Below are 20,202 nucleotides of genomic sequence, written 5' to 3' on the forward strand. Positions count from 1 at the left end.
ACTTCAACCCCATGAAACACCTTTAGGATGAATTAGAACACCGACTGCAAGCCAGGCTTAATCACCCAACATCAGTGCCTTACCTCACTAACGTTCTTGTGGCTGAATGGAAGCAAGTCCCCGCAGCAATGTTCCAACATCTAGTGGAAAGCTTTCCCAGAAGAGAAGAGGCTGTTTTCGTAACAAAGGGGAGACCAACTCCATATCAATGCCTATGATTTTGGAATAAGATGTTCGAAGAACAGGTGTCCACATACTTTTGCAATTGTTATAGATTACAATTGGATAACTGTTACAGTGCCATTTTGGTTGTTAATTGGCTTCGTTACGACAATTTCTTGCTTTCTGTTTTATATATATATATATATATATATATATGAAAAAGTGTACTTGTTTGACATTTAACTGCATTATTAGGAGCTAGTAACATAAGCATTTCGCTGAACCCGTTATAACATCTGCTAAACTGTGTACGCGACCAATAAAGTTTGATTTGATCTACTACACACGGCTGATTGGTTGATGATCCGTATTGGTCTGTCTTGTCCTTTAACGACAGTACAGCCTCAACGTAACTGGACCAGGCTTTCAAAACAGATATCAGACTCAGATTATTAAGAAAAGGAAAAACATTTTTAATCAATAAGCACCAATGATTGTATAAAATATACTCACTTATACTGATCAAATCTTTTATGAATTTCATAAGTTCTAACTTTTTTTTGTGGTGAATTTCTATGTGATTGGTGGAATTTATGCTGAATGAAGTCACATCTAACTAGCTATTTATCAAATCCAAATTCTAGCACCATAAAACGAATGCTGTACAACAAAATTACAAAAAACTAAAACAGTCCCTGACAAACAAACTATAAATTACATACTTAACCTTAATCATTTGATTCATTCACGTTATGTGCAGTTACGGTATAAATAAAACGTTGAATTGAAATGAAATACTGAGAGAAATTGTTGCTCAAATGAGAAATCACTAGACGTAGAAACACAGCTAATATAGTGCATCAGCATTTCTTTACTGATTGTTCCCTTTGTAGAATATGGGTGTTATGCATATGAAATGTGCTATTGGTCGAACAAACATCTCTTAAAGAATGACCTAATAGGACAAACAATAAACATGGCCAATCACTGGAAGACGAAAGGTGACATCTTGACTAGGAGAAACATCTGTAGTGAGAAATAATCTTGAACGTTGACTTGAAAAACTCTGCAAAGCCATGATTTGGAGCTGGTATCGACAGACAGTATCCGCTGTCTCATCTCAGGCAATCAACCAACCAATCAGAGGATGGGAGAGGAGGAATATGTTGATGACAATGATGAAATGTTCACAAAGGAATGTACATATATTTACACCTTTCCAGAGTGATAAGATGAGAGCAGATGGACGGAGCGGTCTGTTAAACATGCTTTCTGGTCTCGATGCAAAGGACAATGAACTGGTTGTTACAGCTTTGTGCTTGCTGTCCCAGGAGGAAGCCTGAAGCTAGATTGGACGACTGGCCCATGATGGACATGTTGTCAGACTGCCATGAATTGCAGGACCGGTCTACCAACAGGTTACCAAATGTATTGGAGCCATGCCAGATGCTCTTCTTAGGCCTGCGGGAGAGAGAGATATATATATAATGGGAGAGTGTATGGATACAGCATATACAGAGGCACATGTACACATCTACACACACCCCAACACATTAAAGTCATACTGGCATACATAACAGATATTCACGCAAACACCAATAAATAGTTGAAATACCCTACCATGAAAAAATCTGTAAAAAACATAATGGGACTTGAACTAATGTAGCCCCAAACTGAACAGAGATCCCCACCAATGTATGGACCGTTTTAACTCAATCTGTTCTCTTCTACCTTTCCTTCTCTGGAAAAGTACCAGGATGTTCACGTTTTATTTTTCACATGCACAAGTACAATGCCTTAGAGTGTTGGGCCAGTAATGAAAGGTCGCTGGGTTGAATATCCAAGCCGACAATGTGTGCAAGGCACTTAACCCTAATTTGCGCCAGGGTATCGCCGGATGGCTGACCCTGTAAAACAAGACATTTCAGTGCACCTATCCGGTGTGTGACAACAAACATTATTTTTGCAAGCGCTACCCAACAGTACAGTAATCAATATCAAAATAGTATAACTGATTTAAACATATATATATAAAAACAAAACAGGAAGCTATATACAGGGTCAGTGTAGTACCAAATCTACAATGCACAGGATCTGAATTTAGAAAACTGAACTAGAAAAATGAATTTGAATGGATGTTATAAATTGAATATATCAAACTTTGGTAAACTTGAAATTATAATTTGTAAACTTGATACACAGACAATGAATGCAATGCCTACTATATTGAAACTTAATATATAAATGTTGAATTTAAAATATTAAATTACATTTAAATGGTATTTGAAAACTGAATGCAATATGAATTAATTCAAATCATGAAATTCAAGTTCTATTTATGAATTCAATGATTCAATTTGTGCAAACTCAATGATATTGAATTAAAATGCAGTGTCTTAATACAAATGTAAAAATATTGAATTAAAATACAGTTTCCGTTGGCACTGAAATCTCTTCATACAGATGCGACCTCAACATAACAGATGACATCAATAGCCATATCCCTTTTTTGTGCCCAGGCTATATCTATTCATACACGTTCTCAAAGAGACCTCGCCACAAAGTAGGAAAGCGTCTGTTTGAAAAACATCTATAAAAAAGCCACTTTGGAGCCACAATTGCCAGCCTCTAGTCTCTGGTTTGTTGGGGCTGATAAATTCAACGCGGCGGTATATAAATAGAAGCAATAGAACGAGGGTGGACACAGCTGGCTCGCATGGGCCCGGGCTGAAACACACATCGGTACAACCCTCTGTGTCTGGATTGCGGGTTGTGCTATCCTGCACTTTGTGGAAACAGCCATGTGTGTTCCCTCCATCCCTCATGCCCACGTTCTTACAAACCCATTTGTCATTTGGTGAAGCAGCTTTTGGGTCAGGAGGGAAGATGAGTTGTGGAGGAGAATGTTTATGTAGTCTTTACTATTCAGACAGAGATATAGGATGTTTACCTAGTCTTTACTATTCAGACAGAGATATAGGACATTTATAGTATGAGGTCAGCCCCCACCACTCAGACCCCCTACAGACAGACACACACACACACACACACACACACACACACACACACACACACACACACACACACACACACACACACACACACACACACACACACACACACACAGACCAGAAGGGGTCTGCCATTACGTCCCGTCCGTCGAAGGAGTAGATTGGGATGTTTGATGGGAATTTGCCTCCACCCCCAGTGAAGATGGACTTGTAGTTACTGAACAAAATGTCCCCCTGTGGATACAGAACGAGCTGAGTTGACCGACACTTCATTTTGTTTAACACTGATCTTAGATGAGAGAGGTTGGCTTACCCTGAGGTTGGTTATGGGGTAGCTCTGTCTGAACCTCTGGGGGACCAGGTCTTTATTAATCGTCTGGATTTTTGAGGATACGAAGCCTCGGTAGTTGGCAGGCAGACCCATGGCCACGGCTTGTTCATGGCACCGCTTGTCTGTCATGTCGTCGCCACCAAAGTTCCCTGTGTAGGGTTGGTTCAGGGCCACCAGGTTGAGCTGAGGAAGAGACCGAGGATTAGAGATCCTCATGTGGTGTGTATTCTAAACCGCCACCTCATTCAGAGTGATCCTTCCACTACTCCAGGTGGTCAACGTAACCAAACAAAACGTCATAACTGACATGTGGCAGCAGGTAGCCTAGCGATTAAAGTACATTTTTTATGCTTGATCTGAAAATGTGGTCGGAGTATGGATGGTGTGACGCAAATGCGGAGCCTTTTGGAGGCATGCAGAGGCCAAATTGAGACCACTTAGCTGTGCGCCTCTCAAATTTTGTAACAATGCTGAGGGCTCCGCATTGACATGATTGGTTGACGGTAGGTGAGAGCGGGAGGTCCTGTATTAACACGAACTCACTTCCTTGATAACTTCCTTCACAATAGCTCTGCTCCACGAAGCACAAGAAGTATGAATGTCCTGCACGGCCAATGCCGACATCGGATTGACCTTGCAGCGCCCTTTAAGAGCGTTGAGCCAGTAACCCGAACGGACGCTGGTTCGAATTCCTGAGCAGACTAGGTGAAAAACCTCCTGACGTGCCCTTGAGCAAGGCACTTCTCCCTAATTGCTCTGAATAACAACGTCTGCCAAATGACTAAAATGTTTAAAAAAATAAACAAATATGTCCACATTCACTAACACACACTGTAGTAAAGAAATGTTAAGTCATCAACAGTATCATTCTCATCTCGCTTAGGTGATGGTCTTGGTACAGAATGGACTGTCTGCTACTGTGAAATGGGAATCTAAATCTCTAAAACTTGAACCTGGGCTGTCCTTCAACGACAGCACACAGACAGTAATTTCATCTAAAAGTAGAATACTCAAACCACTGCTAAATCACATTTTGACACCAGTTCATTTTGTGGCCAGACTTGAGCCAAACCAATGACTTGTTTTCACGAACAATAACAAAGGTTCAACTTTTTCCGCTCTGTTTTTCTCCTTTTTGTATCTAGAAGTTTTCTAACTACTAACTAGGAAGCAGAAAGTTTAAATAATGTATGTTGATTGACTGTTTCTTGGCTCCAGTGCAAAGTTTCATAAAACAACCGGGTGAAACAAAAGTTAAAGTAAAGATGTGAGTAAGAATACAGAAGTGTAAATAAAGACTGTTTTAAAAAACTTTATCGATCCTCTATGAAATAACAACAGCTAACTTTGCACAGGTGCAAACGCTTAGCCAATCTTGTCTCTTTGTCAACAAACTTACCCCATATCTTCTGGCGGTGCCTGGCTGAGCCTACGGGGGCAAACGTGTATTACTAACTGGATTATAAACAGAAAAAGCAGCAATCACACATCATATTCTGCTACAAGCATCCCTTATATGGAGGTCTACAATGCACTTTCACGTAAACAATCCATTGATGACAATGAGCAGAAAATTCATGCAGTTGAACATGTCCCATCCTCATCTCTACTGTCCTTACCGTGTCAGGTAGAGGGATATTGACTGGGCGGTAGATCAAGTTACCAAGCTGTGGAGACAGAGACACAGGGAAACACCAAACATATCAGATATATTCACGGCTTACAGAGCCACTATTGACACATGGAGGACAGGGACCAGAGACACACGGAGGACAGGGACCTGAGACACATGGAGGACAGGGACCAGAAACACACGGAGGACAGGGACCAGAGACACATGGAGGACAGGGACCAGAGACACAAGGAGGACAGGGACCAGAGACACATGGAGGACAGGGACCAGAGACACACGGAGGACAGGGACCAGAGACACACGGAGGACAGGGACCAGAGACACACGGAGGACAGGGACCAGAGACACACGGAGGACAGGGACTAGAGACACACGGAGGACAGGGACCAGAGACACACGGAGGACAGGGACCAGAGACACACGGAGGACAGGGACCAGAGACACATGGAGGAGAGGGACCAGAGACACATGGAGGACAGGGACCAGAGACACAAGGAGGACAGGGACCAGAGACACATGGAGGACAGGGACCAGAGACACATGGAGGACAGGGACCAGAGACACAAGGAGGACAGGGACCAGAGACACATGGAGGACAGGGACCAGAGACACAAGGAGGACAGGGACCAGAGACACAAGGAGGACAGGGACCAGAGACACACGGAGGACAGGGACCTGAGACACACGGAGACAGGGACCAGAGACACATGGAGGACAGGCACCAGAGACACATGGAGGACAGGGACCAGAGACACAAGGAGGACAGGGACTAGAGACACATGGAGGACAGGGACCAGAGACACATGGAGGACAGGGACATGAGACACATGGAGGACAGGGACCAGAGACACAAGGAGGACAGGGACCAGAGACACATGGAGGACAGGGACCAGAGACACAAGGAGGACAGGGACCAGAGACACATGGAGGACAGGGACCAGAGAGATATGGAGGACAGGGACCAGAGACACAAGGAGGACAGGGACCAGAGACACAAGGAGGACAGGGACCAGAGACACATGGAGGACAGGGACCTGAGACACAGGGAGGACACGTGGAGGACATGAACCAGAGATGCTACTGTACCAGGACCTCCTTCCATCCCTCTTGAACCCGGATGTAGAGTTTGCCTGTCCCCGTGGTGATGAAGCTCAGGGTCCCCTCTCTGCTGTTCATCGTCCTTTGCATCATAACCTCGCTGGAAGGAAACGTCTCCATCTAAAGGAAAAACACAGGAGAGAAGCACCTTTTGAGACTGGAAGGAAATATCTGACTGTTTATAACACTGTAATTGTTGGGGAGACAGTGGCCAGAGTGATCGAGGAGACGACAGTCATTTTATCTCTAGACACTGGTCAGGGCAATTGAAGAGGACAGACATTTCATCTGTAGTGTGTCTGGGGTTATTTGATGATGGACGTGTGATTATGTAACAAGGATTACATGATGTTACAGGATTGACAATTGATGGTATGACGGGATGACATTATGATGTGATGGGGACGGATAAGTGATGGAATAACGTAGGGGACAGACTGACTCACCACGGCAGAGGCCCCAGGAGGTCCAGCCGGGCCAGCGGGGCCTTGAGGTCCAGGGATGGTCACAGCTGGAATTACAAAAATGGGAGACAAACAACGGTAACGTTTTATTATGCGAAGCTAATCAGCATATTACACAATACAGCAAATTTCACAAAGGGTGACCACACATCTTACCTGGAGAGGGTGCTCCGGGGTGCCCGGGATTCCCTTGGGGGCCTTGAGGGCCAGGTCTCCCATACCCTGGAGTACCTGGAGACCCCGGAACGCCTGGATGGCCAGGGGGCCCCATAACAGTTTCTCCTTGAGGACCCTGAAACAGACCCAGTGCTTTAGCAGATATCTCCAGTCATTTTACCTTGAATGAATGTTCATAGAACATGATGACTCTCTGAGGTTATTTAAACCCCGTGACTCTCTGAGGTTATTTAAACCCCGTGACTCTGCGAGGTTATTTAAGCCCCGTGACTCTGTGAGGTTATTTAAACCCCGTGACTCTGTGAGGTTATTTAAACCCCGTGACTCTGTGAGGTTATTTAAACCCCGTGACTCTGTGAGGTTATTTAAACCCCGTGACTCTGTGAGGTTATTTAAACCCCGTGACTCTGTGAGGTTATTTAAGCCCCGTGACTCTGTGAGGTTATTTAAACCTTGTGACTCTGTGAGGTTATTTAAGCCCCGTGACTCTGTGAGGTTATTTAAACCTTGTGACTCTGTGAGGTTATTTAAGCCCCGTGACTCTGTGAGGTTATTTAAGCCCCGTGACTCTGTGAGGTTATTTAAACCTTGTGACTCTGTGAGGTTATTTAAGCCCCATGACTCTGTGAGGTTATTTAAGCCCCGTGACTCTGTGAGGTTATTTAAACCTTGTGACTCTGTGAGGTTATTTAAACCCCATGACTGTGAGGTTATTTAAATCTCATAACTCTGTACGTTTTTTTAAATGCAGCCAGTAGGACAAATCCTCTTTTGTTGCATGCAGCATCTGAATTTGAAAGAATTTGAAAATATTTGTATTCCCTTTAATGTAAATCCAGCATTTTGCCACTGCGGCCAAATTCAAAACCCTCACAACAAAAACAACTAAAACGGCTCATTTCAGACAGAAATCATCTCGTGCAGCAATTAAGCTCAACTGAAACTCACCAAACATTCTTTAGCTATCTAGCACACCATCAAAAGAGGTCATAGACTGTAATAACGCCCTCAAATGAAGATGACACCGATGATGTACAATCTCATGTGTCTGTCGCATGCTGCTCTTCTCAGTAAGTGTAATTGGTCAAAGCTGTGGTGGGTGGGCGTGGCTTTCGGAGTGTGTGGTCTCCTTGGAAACGAGACTCACCACCATTCCAGATGTCCCACGCGTACCAGGTGGGCCCGGTAACCCGGCCTCCCCCTTCTCCCCCTTCTCCCCCGTGAAGCCCTTGTCCCCTTTATTCCCCTGTGGACAGACAGACACACAAACTGAGAAGTAAGCACACACGCACACACACACGCACACACACACACACACACACACGTGCACACACACACGCGCGCACACACACACACGCACACACACACACGCACACACACACACGCGCACACACACACACGTGCACACACACACACGTGCACACACACACGTGCACACACACACGTACACACACGTACACACACACGTGCACACACACACGTGCACACACACACATACACACACGTACACACGTGCACACGCACACGTGCACACGCACACACACGTGCACACGCACACACACGTGCACACGCACACGCGCACACGCTCACACGCACACAACTCAACTTACCATAGTTACTTTGGGAAGCATTGTGACTGTAGAAAAAAAACAACATCCATTGGTTATTAAAGATAATAACATGTCTACATGAATAATGACAGAGGCATTATGACACATTAGAATATGTGTTGTTTATATCAAAAGTAGAACTGAAATAATCCTGTTAGGTAAACAGTGATCCATCCAATGTGACTCACGTGGTGGAGCAGGCATCCCAGGGAAACCCCTCTCCCCCTTGTCCCCTTTGGTCCCAGATGAAAGACAGTCCGACCCCCCTACAGGTCAGATGAGGAACAACAGCATTAGGCTGTCGCATAAAAGAGAAGAGAACAACAAAGTAATGACAGACAATGTTGGAACGTATGCCGTGTTTTTTTTGTTGCTATTTAATATGTTGTATTGGATGCAGCAGGTCGCAGAAGTCTCGTGTTGTATGTGTAATAATAGTACATATCATAAGTTACCTTTGATGCTTTCCATATCAACAAACAAATAACAGGTCCTGTGATGTCATGTTCTTCTTACTCACCATTTGTTGAATTCTCAGAACCATTTATCTGCAAAAGTGAAACAAATATGTTTAAAAGACATGAGTAATATTGGACTTTCCTGAACAGAAACGAGAACAGGGCATATGAAAGGAACAGTGAAGTGACAGTATGGAAACTTCCCATCATGCATTTCAGACAAACTAAAACAAGATGGCTATTATATGTGTATAATATTTGATATTATATATTGTGATGATACATCCACAGATTCAGAGGTCACATCAGGATGTATCTTTAAATCTATCTGTAACAAAATGGAGGGTTAGAAGGATGAAACAATGTGGTAACCACCACCACCACCGTGGAAGAAAGGTGATTTTTTCCAAGATGGCCCCCATGAAAGACAGGAAACACCAATCACATTTGGCTCATCTCACTTCTGAAAGACCTTACATAGTAAGTACATTCTTTAGGTTATGTTGTATTTGAGAACACAATTAACCTGGTATTTACAAAACAATGACATGGTTATCCAATCTGAATGGAATTATTGGAAATTACAATGTCTTAAACAGACTTCATATAGAAACTGTTAACATGAATTGCTTTTGACACTAGTAAATCTGCTCTCAGGAAGTCAGAATAAAATAGTATATAATTTGAATTAATGTTTAATATTCAATCTTGGGGACCATCCTGAATTGTGTTAGTGTCTTCCCCATGGAAGACTAACCAACCAATGGAAGAACAACCCCCTACCACATGACCACCGTGCCCATATGACATGCAGCATGCTGGGAGAGATCCTCTATTCACACCCGGAGTAGGTTAGGGACCATGGATGCAACATGCACATTCCCCTTTTATGATGAAAATGTGAGGAATACATCACAGAGTGAATGAGTGACTACGAGAGAGAATACGACAGACAGACAGACAGACACACACAGACACACACAGACACACACAGACACACACACACACACACACACACACACACACACACACACACACACACACACACACACACACGCGCGCGCCTGAGATCAGCCTGCCCAGCTCTGTGCTGTCTGCCAGTCACTTACGGCCTTTTTGCAGTGCGGTCTGGGAGGGATGGGAAAAACTGTCTTCAAAAAACAAAAGAAGGGGACAGTGAGCAGAACAGCTACAGTACTTTTTTTTATTTTTTATGTATTTCACCTTTATTTAACCAGGTAGGCAAGTTGAGAACAAGTTCTCATTTACAATTGCGACCTGGCCAAGATAAAGCAAAGCAGTTTGACACATATAACAACACAGAGTTACACATGGAGTAAAACAAACATACAGTCAATAATACAGTAGAAAAATAAGTCTATATACAATGTGAGCAAATGAGGTGAGATAAGGGAAGTAAAACTAATAAATAGGCCATGGTGGCGAAGTAAATACAATATAGCAATTAAAACAATGGAATGGTAGATTTGACAGTAGATGAGTGTGCAAAGTAGAAATACTGGGGTGCAAAGGAGCAAAATAAATAAATAAATACAGTAGGGGAAGAGGTAGTAGTTTGGGCTAAATTATAGATGGGCTATGTACAGGTGCAGTGATCTGTGAGCTGCTCTGATAGCTGGTGCTTAAAGCTAGTGAGGGAGATAAGTGTTTCCAGTTTCAGAGATTTTTGTAGTTCGTTCCAGTCATTGGCAGCAGAGAACTGGAAGGAGAGGTGGCCAAAGGAGGAATTGGCTTTGGGGGTGATAATGATACCTGATAATGACATGAACAGCTACAGTACCTGATAATGACATGGACAAACATGGATATAGGAAGGGTCCCCGACTGGCGGGTCGTTGGCCCATTTTGGCCAGCAGGTGATTTTATTTGGCCTCCCAAGACACAATCATGTCACAAGACCTGGATTTGAACCTTTATAAGAGGTTACTTTAAACTTACTCCTTTGGGGCAGTTGAACATTCCGGGACGTCCCGGGGGTCCGGGGGGGCCAGGGGATCCCTGAGAACAGAGAGGGAGAAGAAGAAAGTGACAGAGGAAGAGGAAAATATTAAAATCACCATTAGAGTTGAATGGGCAACATACTGGTTCAGAATCACCATTAGAGTTGAATGGGCAACATACTGGTTCAGAATCACCATTAGAGTTGAATGGGCAACATACTGGTTCAGAATCACCATTAGAGTTGAATGGGCAACATACCGGTTCAGAATCACCATTAGAGTTGAATGGGCAACATACCGGTTCAGAATCACCATTAGAGTTGAATGGGCAACATACTGGTTCAGAATCACCATTAGAGTTGAATGGGCAACATACGGGTTCAGAAGTCCATTTCACATCATTCATCCACAAACCTTCATAGGGAAACAACCCTTGATCTGCACAAGTGGACTTCAGATATGACCACAAGTATACTAAGTCTGGTTAAAAAAGTGATGTCACAGACAGACCTTAAACTAGCAAAATATTGCTGCTTCACTGAAAGTAATCGTCACACTGAGGTAGGGCCAGGGCAGTTATCATCACACTGAGGTAGGGCCAGGGCAGTAATCATCACACTGAGGTAGGGCCAGGGCAGTAATCATCCCACTGAGGTAGGGCCAGGGCAGTAATCATCATGGAACACTGAGGTAGGGCCAGGGCAGTAATCATCACACTGAGGTAGGGCCAGGGCAGTAATCATCATGGAACACTGAGGTAGGGCCAGGGCAGTAATCATCACACTGAGGTAGGGCCAGGGCAGTAATCATCATGGAACACTGAGGTAGGGCCAGGGAAGTAATCATCATGGAACACTGAGGTAGGGCCAGGGAAGTAATCATCATGGCACAGTGAGGAAGGGCCAGGGAAGTAATCGTCATGGAACACTGAGGTAGGGCCAGGGAAGTAATCGTCATGGAACACTGAGGTACTGTAGGACCAGGGAAGTAATCATCATGGAACACTGAGGTAGGGCCAGGGAAGTAATAATCATGGAACACTGAGGTAGGGCCAGGGAAGTAATAATCATGGAACACTGAGGTAGGGCCAGGGAAGCAATAATCATGGAACACAGGTAGGGCCAGGGAAGTAATCGTCATGGAACACTGAGGTAGGGCCAGGGAAGTAATAATCATGGAACACAGGTAGGGCCAGGGAAGTAATCATCATGGAACACTGAGGTAGGGCCAGGGAAGTAATAAGCATGGAACACAGGTAGGGCCGGGGAAGTAATCATCATGGAACACTGAGGTAGGGCCAAGTACCTCTGACACGTGTTGAGGAAAGCTGTCGTATTGAACGCAGTGCCGTTCTTCTCTGGCTAGGGGGCGCCACCTTCAGATAACTGCAGTACCGTTCGGCTCTGGCTAAGGGGCCCTAGTGAAGTGGTTGGCCCGAGTGCTGTGGTTCTCAAACCTTTGTGACCATGACCAATCTAAAGAGGGAGGGAGTTCAACTCACCGACACACCCACAGCGTCTCCCCTGTCTCCTTTATGCCCCATTATTCCAGGACGACCCTGTAGCGAGAGGCAAACCACATCATTAATGGAATGATGGCAATATGATCACATTCTGTAGTGTTCTGCATTTGTGTAACCCAAAAGAGTGCTCTTGGGTTTAGGCACTATATGTCAATAAAACATATTCGCACTGCCATTGTTATCATTTGTAGACTATAATGTTAAAAGAACGTCTCAAATCATAATGTGTGGTACTTACCGGACGACCAGGATAGCCATATTCTCCTTTGAGTCCTTCCGGCCCAATTGGACCCTGTAAAAAACAACAAAGCAGCAGTGTTTCCCTTTGTACTTCAACCCTCAGCAGGTGCACATGCTGACGAAGATACAGTTGAAGGCAGAAGTTTACATACACTTAGGTTGGAGTCATTAAAACTCGTTTTTCAACCACTCCACAAATTTCTTGTAAACAAACTATAGTTTTGGCAAGTCAGTTAGGACATCTACTTTGTGCATGACACGCAATTTTTTCAACAACTATTTACAGACAGATTATTTCACTTATAATTCACTGTATCACAATTCCAGGGGGTCAGAAGTTTACATACACTAAGTTGACTGTGCCTTTAAACAGCCTGGAAAATTCCAGAAAATTATGTCATGGTTTTAGAAGCTTCTGATAGGTTAATCGACATCATTTGAGTCAAGTGGAGGTGTACCTGTGGATGTATTTCAGGGCCTACCTTCAAACTCAGTGCCTCTTTGCTTGACATCATAAGAAAATCTAAAGAAATCAGCCAAGACCTCAGAAAGAAAATTGTAGACCTCCACAAATCTGGCTCACCCTTGGGAGCAATTTCCAAATGCCTGAAGGTACCACGTTTATCTGTACAAAAAATAGTACGCAAGTATAAACACCATGGGACCACGCAGCTGTTATACCGCTCAGGAAGGAGACGTGTTCTTTCTCCTAGAGATGAACGTATTTTGGCGCGAAAAGTGCAAATCAATCTCAGAACAACGCAAAGGACCTTGTGAAGATGCTGGAGGAAACAGGTAGAAAAGCATCTATATCCACAGTAAAACGAGTCCTATATCGACATAACCTAAAAGGCCGCTCAGCAAGGACGAAGCCACTGCTCCAAAACCGCCATAAAAAAAGTCAAACTACGGTTTGCAACTGCACATGGGGACAAAGACTTTTTGGAGAAATGTCCTCTGGTCTGATGAAACAAAAATAGAACTGTTTGGCCATAATGACCATCGTTATGTTTGGAGGAAAAAGGGGGAGGCTTGCAAGCCAAATAACACCATCCCAACCATGAAGCATGGGGGCGGCAGCATCATGTTGTGGGGGTGCTTTGCTGCACGAGGGGCTGGTGGACTTCACAAAATAGATGGCATCATGAGGGAGGAAAATTATGTGGATATATTGAAGCAACATCTCAAGACATCAGTCAGGAAGTTAAAGCTTGGTCGCAAATGGGTCTTCCAAATGGACAATGACCCAAAGCATACTTCCAAAGTTGTGGCAAAACGGCTTAAGGACAACAAAGTCAAGGTATTGGAGTGGCCATCACAAAGCCCTGACCTCAATCCTGTAGAAAATTTGTGGGCAGAAATGAAAAAGCGTGTTCGAGCAAGGAGGCCTACAAACCTGACTCAGTTACACCTGCTCTGTCAGGAGGAATGGGCCAAAATTCACCGAACTTATTGTGGGAAGCTTGTGGAAGGCTACCCAAAACGTTTGACCCAAGTTAAACAATTTAAAGGCAATGCTACCAAATACTAATTGAGTGTATGTAAACTTCTGGCCCACTGGGAATGTGATGAAATAAAAATAATTCTCTCTACTCTTATTCTGACATTTCACATTCTAAAAATAAAGTGGTGATCCTAACTGACCTAAGATATGGAATTTTTTGTAGAATTAAATGTCAGGAATTGTGAAAAACTGAGTTTAAGTCGCTCTGGATAAGAGCGTCTGCTAAATGACTAAAATATAAAAATATATATTATATAAATATTTGGCTAAGATGTATGTAAACTTCCGATTTCAACTGTACATCCTGATAAAGATACATCCTGATAAAGATACATCCTGATAAAGATACATCCTGATAAAGATACATCCTGATAAAGATACATCCCGATAAAGATACATCCCGATAAAGATACATCCCGATAAAGATACATCCCGATAAAGATACATCCCGATAAAGATACACCCTGCTAAAGATACACCCTGCTAAAGATACACCCTGATAAAGATACACCCTGATGCAGATACACCCTGATGCAGATACACCCTGATGCAGATACACCCTGATGCAGATACATCCTGATGCAGATACATCCTGATGCAGATACATCCTGATGCAGATACACCCTGATAAAGATACACCCTGATAAAGATACACCCTGATAAAGATACACCCTGATGAAGATACACCCTGATGAAGATACATCCTGATGAAGATACATCCTGATAAAGATACATCCTGATAAAGATACACCCTGATAAAGATACACCCTGATAAAGATACACCCTGATAAAGATACATCCTGATAAAGATACATCCTGATAAAGATACACCCTGATAAAGATACACCCTGATAAAGATTCACCCTGATAAAGATACATCCTGATAAAGATACATCCTGATGAAGATACATCGCAGGTCCGTAATATTCCCGAAAAAATGCATTGTCTGGATAGGGGGCCTAGAGGCAGGCCTGTATGTGCATATGCAAAAAAAGTTCCAAAACACATTGAATGAAAGCAGCTGCTGCAACACGACAAGAGAAGATGTAGTGGGGAAGTTACTACAAAGGGTAGTGTCAGATTAAGAAGCCAATAAAGTCTTACCATAACTCCAGCTGGCCCAGGAACACCACAATCGCCCTGCAAAAGAGTGAAGAAACAAAGTGGATCGTCTGACACAAGTATCGAACTTTGACCAAGGAAATAGTAAGACTAACCTTGATCCCTTTGGGCCCCTGTGGCCCTGTGAGTTCAGACATCATAGACCTGTCTGCTGCAACCATGACCCCTGGTTCACCCTTCTTGCCCTGCAAACACACGTGACCAATAACACGATATGCATACAGACACACGCTTGCAGTCAAATTACAATAAGATGATATACATACAATCAAATGACAATCATACATACTGTAGACACATGAGCACAACCCCCCCCTCCATACACACACCCAGGGGTAATGTGCAGCACATGCATGTTGAAGCACCAGGAGCACCTCTCAGAGAAAGGAAAACATTGGATAATAATCTCATTCATGTTGTTCCACAGACCTTGGGACTGAAGCATATTGTCTATGGTTGCTCAGTCTGGAAGCCATTATCAGGCTTTTGCACATCAATGCCCTGAGTGCAGCAACCGGGGTCCTAGCTTTAATCATAAGCACTGGTGTTCAGTTTCACACTTTTAATTGATTGAAACCCAAAGGGCTTTGAGCCTGTATATTAGATGTTCATTCAGTCCAGTGCAGAAAAGGTCACAAAGTGGTTATTTAGCAGAAGCTCTTATCCAGAGGGACTTACACTAGTGAGTGCATACATTTTCGTGCTAGTCCCCCATGGCCTGGAGGCCCATGGGAATCGAGCCCACAACCATGGCGTTGCAAGTGCCATGTGCTACCAACTGAGCCACACGGGACACAATAGGAAATCCTGGGCTCTTCAGTGGTTTCCTTTTCAAATGGTGACCCTAGCGGAATTCTGGCCTTAGTGGAATTCTGACCCTAGCGGAATTCTGACCCTAGCGGAATTCTGACCCTAGCGCAATTCTGACCCTAGCGGAATTCTGGCCTTAGCGGAATTCTGACCCTAGCGGAATTCTGGCCCTAGCGGAATTCTGGCCTTAGCAAAATTCTGACTCTAGCGGAATTCTGGCGGAATTCTGACTCTAGCGGAATTCTGACTCTAGCGGAATTCTGACCCTAGCAAAATTCTGACCCTAGCAAAATTCTGACTCTAGCGGAATTCTGCCCCAAGTGGAATTCTGACCCTAGTGGAATTCTTACCCTAGTGGAATTCTGACCCTAACGGAATTCTGACCCTAACAGAATTCTGACACTAGTGGAATTTTGACCAGAATTCTGATCATAGCGGAATTCTTAAAGGGATAGTGCGCAATTATTTCAACTTCCCCAGAGTCAGATGAACTCATGGATACCATTTGTATGTCTCTGCATGCAATTTGAAGGAAGTTGAAGGTAGTTTCACGAGCCATTGCTAACTAGCGTTAGAGCTGTTCCTCTAGAATTTGTCATTGCGCTAACGCTACTGTTCATAGCAACTTCTTTCAAACTGCATGCAGAGACATAAAACATGTATCCATTAGTTCATCTGATTCTGGTAAGTAGAAAAAGTTCTTAGTTGCCAAAATGTGGAACTATCCTGTTAAAATGAAAACACATAAGACACACACTTACCTTTAAGCCTGGAGGCCCTATGGTCCCTGGAATCCCCAAGTCCCCCTTTGGACCCCGTGGCCCCTGGGAATTATCATAGTAAATGTAGGTAAATAACCAAATTAAATCCATCAACTAGAACAGAGACATCTACAACAGCCATACTCATAGGCAGACAGCGGACCGGATCCGGACCCAGAACAGGGTCAATACAAACCGATCAATATTTTTAATTTTTAGGAATTCGGTCGGGATTCGACTCCTGGTGTCATATGAACACACATAAGACACGGAACATTTGTAGAATTGCAAGAAATTAGCTTTAAAACTGCTACAGTTTCCCTTCGCTCGATGGCATAATGGGGCGAATATCCATACCGACCTTTGCCACCTAGGAAATTTGTGTGACCGGACTTTCTCCAATAGTATGAGAACCCTGATCAACTACAACAGTATCTCTCTCCTATCAGTAAGTATCTGTCCAATTGCACAGTATAAAGTCTGCACTGTCAAGTTCATCCCAAAAGTGTGTGCCGCATACTGTATATTTTGCAATAGAGAAATGACAGACACAATACCATGGTAATCCTACCAACAGATCCTCTGAGCAGTAAAAGATTTGTTTTACTGTCGTATGAATTATGGACCCATACAAAAATAAAGTTGTCTGTTTCAAGGCAATGTCAAGCGGTCATGTTCCAATGAATCCAACAAAATGACCTACACACTGTTGAATCAACCTCCAGTCACAGATAAATACTTTAAACATGCATCTCTTATGGCCTGGACCTAATTGTTGTTAGGGACACAAAAACCGCTTGCACCAATTTTATGACCATACATTACAGATATCATTATAGCTATTTGAAACAAATCTTTGATATGATTGCAGCCATTTCTCAACATAATTGCTCTCGGGGAGCGAGTACGTCAAACCCAAAACAGTGTTCTGTCATGTAATCTTGTTAAGGCAAATAAAAGAGAGATCACAGAGGCCATTTAAAGAGTACCAAGAGGGTAACCTGAAAATATACTGCTCAAAAAAATAAAGGGAACACTTAAACAACACATCCTAGATCTGAATGAAAGAAATAATCTTATTAAATACTTTTTTCTTTACATAGTTGAATGTGCTGACAACAAAATCACACAAAAAGAATCAATGGAAATCCAATTTATCAACCCATGGAGGTCTGGATTTGGAGTCACACTCAAAATTAAAGTGGAAAACCACACTACAGGCTGATCCAACTTTGATGTAATGTCCTTAAAACAAGTCAAAATGAGGCTCAGTAGTGTGTGTGGCCTCCACGTGCCTGTATGACCTCCCTACAACGCCTGGGCATGCTCCTGATGAGGTGGCTGATGGTCTCCTGAGGGATCTCCTCCCAGACCTGGACTAAAGCATCCGCCAACTCCTGGACAGTCTGTGGTGCAACGTGGCGTTGGTGGATGGAGCGAGACATGATGTCCCAGATGTGCTCAATTGGATTCAGGTCTGGGGAATGGCCTTCCATCAATGCCTTCCTCTTGCAGGAACTGCTGACACACTCCAGCCACATGAGGTCTAGCATTGTCTTGCATTAGGAGGAACCCAGGGCCAACCGCACCAGCATATGGTCTCACAAGGGGTCTGAGGATCTCATCCTGGTACCTAATGGCAGTCAGGCTACCTCTGGCGAGCACATGGAGGGCTGTGCAGCCCCCCAAAGAAATGCCACCCCACACCATGACTGACCCACCGCCAAACCGGTCATGCTGGAGGATGTTGCAGGCAGCAGAACGTTCTCCACGGCGTCTCCAGACTCTGTCACGTCTGTCACGTGCTCAGTGTGAACCTGCTTTCATCTGTGAAGAGCACAGGGCGCCAGTGGTAAATTTGCCAATCTTGATGTTCTCTGGCAAATGCCAAACGTCCTGCACGGTGTTGGGCTGTAAGCACAACCCCCATCTGTGGACGTCGGGCCCTCATACCACCCTCATGGAGTCTGTTTCTGACCGTTTGAGCAGACACATGCACATTTGTGGCCTGCTGGAGGTCATTTTGCAGGGCTCTGGCAGTGCTTCTCCTGCTCCTCCTTGCACAAAGGCGGAGGTAGCAGTCCTGCTGCTGGGTTGTTGCCCTCCAACGGCCTCCTCCACATCTCCTGATGTACTGGCCTGTCTCCTGGTAGCGCCTCCATGCTCTGGACACTACGCTGACAGACACAGCAAACCTTCTTGCCACAGCTCGCATTGATGTGCCATCCTGGATGAGCTGCACTACCTGAGCCACTTGTGTGGGTTGTAGACTCCGTCTCATGCTACCACTAGAGTGAAAGCACCGCCAGCATTCAAAAGTGACCAAAACATCAGCCAGGAAGCATAGGAACGGAGAAGTGGTCTGTGGTCCCCATCTGCAGAACCACTCCTTTATTGGGGGTGTCTTGCTAATTGCCTATAATTTCCCCCTTTTGTCTATTCCATTTGCACAACAGCATGTGAAATTTATTGTCAATCAGTGTTGCTTCCTAAGTGGACAGTTTGATTTCACAGAAGTGTGATTGACTTGGAGTTACATTGTGTTGTTTAAGTGTTCCCTTTATTTTTTTGAGCAGTGTATATTAACATTTACATTTTACATTTTTACATTTTAGTCATTTAGCAGACGCTCTTATCCAGAGCGACTTACAGTAGTGAATGCATACATTTCATTTCATACTTTTTTTTCCTGTGCTATTAACACAAACACGAATGCACTGACACACACACACACACACATGGACACACACACACCTCAAGAATAAGTCTACTCACCCTGATCCCCTGAGATTTCAGCAGCCCTGAGAAGTTAAACACACCCTCTGAATCATTGAGCAGGACCTGAGGTAGGACAGAGAGGAGAGGCAGTGAGATTACTATCAACATCCATATTAGAACTATCCTATCAGAGAGCATTAGTAGGGGTGATAACAATGACTTTAATAACACCTAATTACTTTCTAACATCCTCTTACTTCCTGGAGGTTGATAACCGGTCCCGAAGACCCAGGAGGTCCTGGAGGGCCGGGGAAACTGAAGCCGTCCCGACCTCTCTCTCCCTGACAACAGAACACAGGGTTAGATAAACCAAGAACAGGGCCGGCCTGGTTGGCTCCAGAAGGCCAGTAAAAATAGACAGTCTCATAAAAGATGAACATGAATGGAGTCAGGAGGAGTGATAGTGTACCTTTGGTCCCATGTCACCTTGGTCCCCCTTCGCTCCCTGCATGGAAGAAATGGCAAACACTATCATGACAAAAGAGAACTGAGACCTGAGACCGTTTTATGATGAACCTACAAGTACAACTGTAAAGAGGATAAAGACAGATTGGAATACT

General features: G+C 44.0%; 1 protein-coding gene across 1 annotated transcript in view; it reads right to left on the reverse strand.

Annotated features, from left to right (window-relative positions):
• Positions 1-611: 611 nt before the first annotated feature.
• The window catches only part of LOC115149450 (collagen alpha-1(XVIII) chain-like), a 113,920-nt gene continuing 94,329 nt past the window's right edge, over positions 612-20,202 (reverse strand). Inside the window, exons 21-42 of the mRNA XM_029692321.1 lie at positions 20,052-20,087; positions 19,840-19,923; positions 19,640-19,705; positions 16,865-16,927; positions 15,389-15,478; positions 15,276-15,311; positions 12,666-12,719; positions 12,407-12,463; positions 10,904-10,963; positions 10,054-10,095; positions 9,007-9,034; positions 8,675-8,752; positions 8,487-8,512; positions 8,024-8,122; positions 6,856-6,991; positions 6,682-6,746; positions 6,224-6,355; positions 5,124-5,171; positions 4,904-4,933; positions 3,487-3,687; positions 3,292-3,407; positions 612-1,623 (exon numbers count right to left, since the gene is read on the reverse strand). Of these exons, the coding sequence (XP_029548181.1) occupies positions 1,422-1,623; positions 3,292-3,407; positions 3,487-3,687; positions 4,904-4,933; positions 5,124-5,171; positions 6,224-6,355; positions 6,682-6,746; positions 6,856-6,991; positions 8,024-8,122; positions 8,487-8,512; positions 8,675-8,752; positions 9,007-9,034; positions 10,054-10,095; positions 10,904-10,963; positions 12,407-12,463; positions 12,666-12,719; positions 15,276-15,311; positions 15,389-15,478; positions 16,865-16,927; positions 19,640-19,705; positions 19,840-19,923; positions 20,052-20,087 (1,749 nt within the window). The 3' untranslated portion in view covers positions 612-1,421. The remainder of the gene's footprint in view (positions 1,624-3,291; positions 3,408-3,486; positions 3,688-4,903; positions 4,934-5,123; positions 5,172-6,223; positions 6,356-6,681; positions 6,747-6,855; positions 6,992-8,023; positions 8,123-8,486; positions 8,513-8,674; positions 8,753-9,006; positions 9,035-10,053; positions 10,096-10,903; positions 10,964-12,406; positions 12,464-12,665; positions 12,720-15,275; positions 15,312-15,388; positions 15,479-16,864; positions 16,928-19,639; positions 19,706-19,839; positions 19,924-20,051; positions 20,088-20,202) is intronic.

The sequence above is a fragment of the Salmo trutta genome, chromosome 2 (genome assembly GCF_901001165.1).
Source record: "Salmo trutta chromosome 2, fSalTru1.1, whole genome shotgun sequence".
Lineage (NCBI taxonomy): Eukaryota > Metazoa > Chordata > Actinopteri > Salmoniformes > Salmonidae > Salmo > Salmo trutta.